Source organism: Gavialis gangeticus, unplaced genomic scaffold, assembly GCF_001723915.1.
Source record: "Gavialis gangeticus isolate Ggan-Ray unplaced genomic scaffold, GavGan_comp1, whole genome shotgun sequence".
Classification (NCBI taxonomy): Eukaryota; Metazoa; Chordata; order Crocodylia; family Gavialidae; genus Gavialis; species Gavialis gangeticus.
Window position 1 is genome coordinate 28,893,066 of NW_017729026.1, and position 9,141 is coordinate 28,902,206.

At 43.9% G+C, this 9,141-nt stretch overlaps 1 protein-coding gene across 4 annotated transcripts in view; it reads right to left on the reverse strand.

Moving 5' to 3' along the window:
* LOC109299620 (transmembrane protein FLJ37396) overlaps positions 1–9,141 on the reverse strand; it is a 218,140-nt gene that overhangs the window by 60,003 nt on the left and 148,996 nt on the right. For 3 of the 4 annotated variants that reach the window (XM_019520116.1, XM_019520117.1, XM_019520113.1), the window contains exons 30-34: positions 8,004–8,142; positions 4,713–4,866; positions 1,757–1,852; positions 1,192–1,344; positions 138–214 (exon numbers count right to left, since the gene is read on the reverse strand). In XM_019520116.1, the coding sequence (XP_019375661.1) occupies positions 138–214; positions 1,192–1,344; positions 1,757–1,852; positions 4,713–4,866; positions 8,004–8,142 (619 nt within the window). The remainder of the gene's footprint in view (positions 1–137; positions 215–1,191; positions 1,345–1,756; positions 1,853–4,712; positions 4,867–8,003; positions 8,143–9,141) is intronic. The other variant, XM_019520115.1, reaches the window with a different exon arrangement.

The window sequence follows — 9,141 nt, forward strand, 5'->3', positions numbered from 1 at the left end:
ATCTGTAAAGAGGAACCGTATTGATATCCTCAACTTTCAGTTTAAGTCTGCCCCATTCTGCCTTCAGTACTGACAACTGCTTCCATATTATCAAAAAAGATTTCATCAAAGTGCAGGAAGTAAGCGGATCATGTTGCCTCCACAGAGCTCTGGACGTCTTTCCACTACTCTTTGATAGGCTGGCATTTGATTCAACTGTTTCTGCCAAATTCTGCATAAATTATTATGGGAAAACATTTTGTTACAATTAGGCATTGAATTCATTTAATAGAAAAAGACAAGCCACTAAATATTTGTTAGAGACTGAGTGAAAAGAACACAGTACAGAAATGTCCTGCAATCCCATGAATACTGATATACAACAGAGTAGCCTGAAATAAGTTACCTAGAAGGTAAATCCCTCCTTGAGTCTTTCACCTCAATAAAGTTCCCTGTGAACCTCTGACAAAAGTGCCTTTATAGAAGTCAAACTCTCAGCTCAGTTCCTGAAGGAAAAACACCCCAAAATAAATAAATGTTGTGTTCTTGGCTCATTTCTTGACACCTGCACCTCCCAACAGCCTCCAGGGATGCTATCACTACTCATTTACATGCTGACAAATTGGTAGGTTTATCTACTTCCTGTGAGAAATGGCTTGAACCACTGTGCATCCCCTGAACCAAACCTTTGTGTAGATTCTGGAAAGACCTAACTGTACCCGTGACCCTTCACCACATTGATACCACAGTACAAATGTTTTTGGAAGCACGATCTTAATCATACAGCTCTTGTTGTTTGAGGATGGTCAAGCCATTCCTTTCCTCCCTCCACTGAGAAGCTCTTGTTAAAAGTACACCAAGGTGTTTCCCTTCTAGTCTGCTGTGGCACAGTTGGAGGAAGTCAAGTGACACTCTGTCCTCCCTCCCCATCCTTGTTTCTAGAAATAGCAAGTAGCAACAGCTGGTGGTTAGCAGTAGCCCTTGTGAGGGAGTCAGTTATTGTGGCTTTCTGCTCAGGAGCATTCAAAAGTTCCTTTGAAATAAGTTTGCTTTCAGTTTATCATGGAGTCAGGAATGAACTAGTTTATTCCAGCATAAATTACATGGGGCCAAAGACCATAAATTACATTCAACAAGTCCCAGGAGTGGAAGTCAAAGGGAGTTTTGCATGAAATCTATATAGCTCTGAATGAACAAATTGGCCAGAGGTACCTGTTTTTTCTTGGCTAAAGTTTGTTGTTCAGCATCATCTTCCATAATAACATCACAGCTGGTCTCCAGTATATCCTCCATTAGAAAATGAATCCCAACCAGCTCCCCATGAGCAATTTTTCGATCATCATCGCTTAGTCTGCACAGGCACAGCTAGAGAGAGAGACAGACACCTTTTGCAATTTCCTAGATTATCTGGACAGATCTCAGTAAGCAACTACAGAACAAAGTTACTGCTAGTACAACTAAGATTGTGCACTATATAAAACCAAATGACTTCCACTAGAAGCTTGTGGCATAGTGGACCTAAAACTCATGAAAAGACATTGTGGGAGATGCCTGACAGCCAAAAAATATATAGAAATGAGTCTAATTTAATTATCTAAGCAAAACAAAATTCAAATCAGATCTGAATGGTAAAATAATTTCAGTTTCTGGGTTTATTTTTCAGAAAATATAGCTGTTATTCAAGTGCAGCTCTGTTTTAATGCAGTGTGTTATTTCTATCTTATCACAATACCACTGGCGTAACTTTCAGATATACAACCTGTAACACTCACCATACCTGCATGTAATAATTTATGGGAATTAGGTTGCTGATAGTGACTGGAAATGGTCCTCCATCCGCTAGTAATGCCCTCCAAGGAAACAGCATCAATGCCTAAATATATTCATCAGTAGAAAGATAATGTTAAACAAATCTAAAGGGATCTCATTTAAGCTAAGGACAGGAAGAAAGTTGAGAGCTTGTGTTAAAAGGTCTCCCTCCCCTCTCACCTGTTATTCTGGGGGCATGAAATACATTGGATTAAAGTGTTCAGGTATCATACCCAAATGACGCTGTGCTTATGTAGGAAAGCGAAATCTTACTTTCCACAGTACACATGTGCTAAGAATACTGGGAAGGGAGAGGAGCATACCCCCACAGAAGATGGACAGTGTTTCAGTACAGTATTGCCACAAGGGAGGAGAAACTAACATAACCACCAACACATCTGTGACAGGCTAGCTGGCAGTGACTTAGCCCAGGGGTTTTGAAGGGGTAGAAGATGATTGGAGGACTTAGGAATCCTTTTCCTCACCAATCAGGCCCCAGAGACTCACCCTCCATATCCCCTGATTGGCCCCTTGGGTCACCTGGAGGGGGATAAAAGGGGCAGCGCAGCTGAATCAGGGGAGACCAGCGAGGGACCACTATATTCCTTTGACACTTTGTATTTTGTGCCTTTTACATTTCACCAGCCAGCATTGTTTGGTCTGCTGTGTGTGTGTTATATTTTGTTAACCCTGTCTTTTGTCTACTGGATGAATATGTCTATGATTGTAAGTGTCTAACCTTTGTTGGATCCTGCCCCCTCAGGGCATTGTAGTGTCCCCTATACCTCCTGGTTTATACTGGTTATGTTCCCAGTACTGTTCTCTCATTAAAAGGTATATGGTTAAGTCCCCATTGGTGGTCTGGCTCTGCTCTGTAGGGGAGGAGAGTCCCTACACCTCCCACAGCACTTGTGCACCTGCTTTGATCCCTTCAATTGGAGAGGGGGTACTTCTTGGAGTACCACCCGGTTTACACATCTAAACACAGAGGAGATGCCCTACTACTACATCGATTCTGAAGGAGAGCAAATTTACTTGAGGGAGTTAGTGATTGCAGAAAATTGCAATTTTCTAAGTACTGGGAAGCAACACGTGTGAAAGCAATAGTTTAGGGTCATCCAGCGGGGTGTAACTGAATGAGCAGAGGAAAATTAAGACCTAAGATCTAGAGACATTTATTAACCTTTGTGTCTGGGAGCCTAAGAATTCAGCTGAATTCAAGTGAAAAAAACTAAACTTCAGTGGGCCTTATACCAGTGCCTAGGCCTAACTTTTTTTTTTCTTTTACATTTTACAAAATTTGTCATCCCACTGAGAGTGTTAGTATGAATAAGTTGGCAGCATACTGTGTAACCTGACTCAGAGCAAGTCTATGTGACACTGTGGTTAAGATGCTGTGACCACTGCTATGACCCACACACTAGTGCTCTCATCATAGCGATCCTGGCAGACCTATGCCAGTGTTAGCAAAAGGAGGAATTTTGAAGTGAGCAGACAATCAGCAGGGGCACTCTGAAACAAATAACAATCAGCAACAAACAAAGATCAATCAGGTCAAACAACAGGGGCAGTCAACAAGTGATGAAAGGCCTTGGGTATACAATGCATTCAACAACTCATGACTGAAAGGAAAGAACAGAGAGGAAAGAAAAGACAACTCATGACAGAAAAGAAGCTCTGTCACTACAATTCAAATAGTCAAAATGGCCCAATATCTATCATACAGAACAGTCCTCTACTTTGGCAGCCAGAGATATGACAATACAGAGAAATGGCTACTGTTAAAGAATCTGTGCCGATTAGACGATTTTCTGGGTCCCCAAGTCACAAAGCACAATTGACTGTAGTCACAGGCTGCTTGTACACACCACGGGGGTTTAATTTGGTTTAGTTCTCCCTAAATTGAAATGGTGGGTTTTTAAAAACAAGGCTTCAATTTAGGGAGAATTAAACCAAACTAAACCCCCGTGGCGTGTACACAAGGGTGGGAGCCCGATCCTTACCTGCCTCTTTGCACAGGGGGAGAAGTAAGAGGCAGGGGGGTGAGTTGCCAGCAGGCCAAGCAGTCCCTGAGCTGCATGGGTGCCCCCACTGGCACCCAGCCTGAGTGCCGCAGCCACAGAGAGAAGCCCTGGCCTCCTGCAGCCACAGAGGGAAGCACCGGGCCCCCACATAGCTCAGCCAGGCAGGCAGGCAGGCTCCAGGGAGAAAAACAAAAAAAAGAAAAATGTCAGGCTCTCTGCTTTTTTTTTTGTCTTCTAGTGAAGCCTGCCTGCACCGACTGCTGCTGGGTCCCACAGTCCCTGAGCTGCCCGGGGCCTGCCAAGCCCTGAGCACGTCAGCTTCCAGTGCCCCATGCACTGTTGCACTTTGTTAGGTAGCAGACTAAAACACCTCAGAGGTGCTTTATCTTGCTACGTACCAAAGTCATTTAAAGCAGAATATGCTGCTGAGCGTGCAAACAGCAACACCATTAAAGCAGCGTGAAAGGACTTTAAGCCACTTTAAAGGCCAATTTTGTGGCATGTACAAAGGCCCACAATGACTGGAGATTTGAAGTTACAAACTTCTAAGTTCTTCTTGGCATCTCTTGTGTATAAACTAATAACATTTCATAAAAGCAGGATGTTGGCTGCTGTAGTTCTCCTGCTTTACCTGTTAGGGTTATGGTAGTAGGACTGTGTTATGTCAGGGTTGACAGTAGGCTTATGTAGGGTTTAGATTATGGTTTGTATGGGATGGTTTGGATAGGGATGATCCTGCTTCAGGCAGGGGGTTGAACTAGATGACCTTTGGAAGTCCCTTCCAGCCCTACCTCTCTAGGATTCTCTGCCACCACAAAATATAGTATCACAACAAGATTTCTTCCTTAGCACCCAAACAGTAAAGAAGTCAATAATTCTTTCAAAGCGCACTTTACTCACGCTGGGACTATGTGGGTCCAGTGGCTGTGGGAGCCCAAACTGCGAAGCAAATGCACTCCTCACCACAGAGTTACTCAAAGGAGGCAGCCCGTGGTACATGCTGTCTGTAATGTTCTGGTAGGCCGAAATATTCCCAGATGACAAAAATGCTTCTCTGAAGAGACATCAGAATTCCCTTTTTAAAACCAAGCTAAATCCCAACTTTGTAAAAATCTCTCCTGGAGCATTCTGGGATAGAATTAGATGTTAATATTAATAAGCTGGAATGAATGCACAATCTGTGTGCTGTGCCTCACAACTGACTGCAGTTTTGTGCTCAAGGGAAAGGCCAAATTTCACCTGAGCACTGGTTGGTGTGAATGCACTAACAGACCACTTGTGCTTGCAGAAAAACAAACCAAAATCCCCTTCTGTTCAGAAATACAAACATATCCTACATGAATATCCACCAGCTGGTTAATATTAACAAACAGGTAGCACACCTTATCAGCATCTGGGGCCACTAATGCAAGGTGTGCTCTTTGGGTTGGAGCATAAGGAAGGTCTTAGAAGTCACAGGCAGGACTATGAGTCAGGAGAGTTAGTTTCTATTTTTGGTTTTTATAGGAAGTTTATGTATGACCTTGTGCAAGTCACCTTAGGCCACATTTTCAAAGGTGGCTTCCAAATGTTGGTACCTCAAATGAAGAACCCCCAAGCTGATTTGCAGAGGTACTTAGCAGCTGCAGCATTCCACTAACGTAATGAAAGCAACACAGTAAACTTTGGAAACTACAAGCAAAGAGCCCCCAAATCTATTTCATCTTCCATAAAGACTTGGGGTATGTCTACATGACATAATACAATGCCTTGTAGAGACAGCTGAGTCTTCCTGAGAAGAACTTCTTATTACCACTAGTGGAATGCCATATTAATACTGTTCTACTGCTTGTTCAGAGTTGGTTGGGATACCTCTGCTCAACAGGGCTGTGCGAAGCTTCAGTCCCTAATTCGATTTGGCAGAAATTTGGCCCAATTCAGTGGCTGAATCTCCAAATTCGAATCAAATCAGAGGACCTTCTAATCTCTCCGACTCGAATCGGAGAGATTGGGAAAGATTTGGCAATTCGGACATAGACACAGCTTTAAATGTTTTTTCTACCTACCTCTAGGTAGCAAGCAGCTTGTAATTGCTGTGATGCTGGGGCACATGGAGCATCCCACAGGAGCCCCACACCCCACCGGCTTGGTGACTGGTGCCTTCTGGGGCTAGGGGGGCATGCAGGGTCCCCCTGTGGCCAATCACTGAGCCGGAGGGGCACGGGAGGGAGGGGACCCACGTGCTCCCTGGCAGACCTGGAACTGGGCCAGAAGTACTTTCAGTTCACTTCTGGGTTCACTGCTGAGCATGTGGAGGGCCCCGCACACTCCTGTGGGACTCTCCATGTGCCCCAGCATCGCAGCATTCACAAGCTGCGCTGGTACCTCCAAGTACGTAGAAATAACATTTAAAGCTGTGTCTATGTCCGAATTGCTGATTCTCTGAATCAGCATCGAATCTTCAGATCAGATTCAGATTAAGCCAAATCAGCAAATCGAATCACTGTCCCCGATTCAGGCCGAATCCAAATCAAACAGGCTCACTTCATACCCCTCTACTGCTCAGTGCTGCTACATGCACATGCCCTTAAAGACACAAAGCTAATTTGTAGTACACTCTATATGCATTTATAGACCAATATACTATATAAAGTAAACAATAGTCTAGATAGAAAACAGCTTTCTAATTTCATTTGAGTTTCTCTTGTACAGCTACTTTTCATTCCACTTCAGTCACACATTTAAAAGTTAAGGAGTAACACCAACCTATTTCCTAAAAAGCGATGAGCTCCCTTAACTCCCCCTCTCTCTGCAGACTGTTTAGGGCAGGGACCTTATGTGTTGGTATGTGGCTGTAGAAATGGGCATTTTTTTCAAAAATGGGTTTTTAAAAAGTTTTAGGGACCTCTCACAATATTCACAGCTGGAACACACCAAAGAGTTCTTAAGAAAATAGCCTGCACTGCTGCTGGGATTACACTATAATCCCAGAGTGGAGAAAATGAATCAAAATTAATTATACACACACAATAGAGTGTGCAATACAGATGTAACACGTCATATTATTTTCTGTCAACATATGCACCTTTATCAGAAGGAAATGTTTTCATAACCAACTGCCCCCATAATGCCCTAATCAGTAAAAAAACAGCAAAGTCTGTTAACCCTTTTTTTTCTATTTCTGGTTTTTTGCAGGTCAGCAGAAAACTCTACCTAGTTCAGTCCACAATACATATGCTGCAGTGCCTCATCTGCCCATAACATTCTGAGGACACAACTGAATGACATGTAAAAAAGAAGGTAGGAGGCTCTGTTTCAAGTCTCTGCACAAGACTCCCTCTGTGTGGTTGCACAGTGCTTGTAATATACATCTTTCACCATTAAGATCCCAGTCTGCAGAGGGAAATAGCTGGTTAAATGAAATAATTTGCTCTTATTTTGCAATTCCATTTAGTTTTTATGACAGTGGCAACAACACTGCAATACACATTTAAAAGACTAATATGAGCATCCCTTAGATGGTCTTTTAGGCACTCTCTGAGACTGAGGCTAAGAAAAATGGAGTTGTATCAGGGCCAGGTAACTTTCAGCTGAGCTCCTGCTACTGCTGCTTCCTTCCCCCACCCCCTAACCTCTCCTGGCTGTGGCACGGGTGTGGCTTCCAGTCAGTGAGGGCTGTGCCAGGGCCAGGCAACTGGAAGCTTTATCCATGCTGGTGTCGCTTCTCCCTCCCTATCCCCCTTTATGTCCCCTCCCCCATTCACCTTCCAGCTGCAGCACAACATCAACTCATCTTCCAGCTGCCTGGGCCCTGTGCAGTTCTACACCAGCTGGGAGCTACTCTCCTGCCCCACCTGAGGAGCAAGGGGCTTGGGGAAGTGGCAGCAAAGAGGACAGAGTTCTCAGCTACCTGGCCCCAACATGGGCAGAGACAGAGTCCCCTCACTGCTGATGCACTAATAGAAGCCACCCAGTCCATGTCAAACCAAAACCAGATTGTTCTGGTCCCTGACTTGAAAAGATTGAGAGCTGCTGATGTAGGACATACTTCCTAAAGAAAATGGGGTTTTTTAGAACATCCTTTATAGAGGACTACTTTAAATTCTTTCCTATTTGTGTTCCTTCCCCTTTCACTGCACTAATTCATGGTCAGCACTTCATAAAACAGACTAGCAGGCAAGATCTGATGGCATTAGCACCTTTGATTCTTACCGTAATAGATGCCTGACTATTGCATCAAACTGTAGAAACATAACTTCTCTATGAAGGATTACCAGCTGGGCAACCTTGTGGGGATCCAGGGGGTTCTGAAGGTTATCAATCATTCTCTGTATCTCCTGAAGTTCAGTTCCTAGAGTTCCCAAAACAATAAGTCCACTGAGTCAGGCAACAGGGAATACATACTAACATTTTTTGTCTTTGTGATCTATTTTACCCTCTAAAGGCATGAACTTTAAGGACTAAAAGGGGTTTTTTTTGGCAGCAGAATTCTTTTTTCCTGCCTCCCTTCCTCTGGGAAACCAGAGAAGAATGATCTTATATTCTTTTCAGCACTGCAAAAAAAAAACCCTGTTAGAGAACGATTATGGCAGGGGTGGGCAATTACTTTGGGCGGAGGGCCACTTACCGAGTTTTGGTAAGTGTCAAGGGCCACATGGGTAGTCCCACCCCCTGACAGGTGCCCCACCCCGGTCACCATCTTGGGACCAGATATCCTGCCCCCTAACCCCTGACATTTGCCACCAGAAGTCCCTCCCCTTGCCCCTGGGAGTACTCCTTTCAGCAAGGGGTTTTGCCATCTCAGAACCAGAAAAATACCAAATTATATTGTAAAAATTGAACATAGGCAACATTCATTCATTTGATTTAAAAAATATTTTTGTCCTGATTTACATGTGCTTGTGTAGTGTACATAGAGGTGATTGCACAAAAGTTTAAAATGAAGTCTTAATCTTGTATATTGTGGGAGATGGGTATAGGTTTGTGGGGGCTGTGGGAGCGTGGGGGGGTGGATAAGTGTGCGGAGGACGAGGAGGAAGAGAAAGAGGTGAAAGGAGATAAAAATGGGGAAGTGTAAAGCATGAGCTGGCCCTGTTCAAGGCTTGCTTTCTTTTGATGCAGTCGATTCCCATGTGACATTAAGTCTGTCATTCTGAATGTATCCCCTGCCATTTAGATGCTGATCAGATTTGGCAGGAAGTACGGAAACCTAGACCCATGATGATGATGATCAGAGTCTTTTGCTGCCCTCTGTTCAATCGGTCATTCCCCACATAGAGATTGGGAGCCGGGCAGCTTTCAAAATCATGAGGATAAAGGTGGGCCCTTAACAAAGCTGCTTTGCCAACAT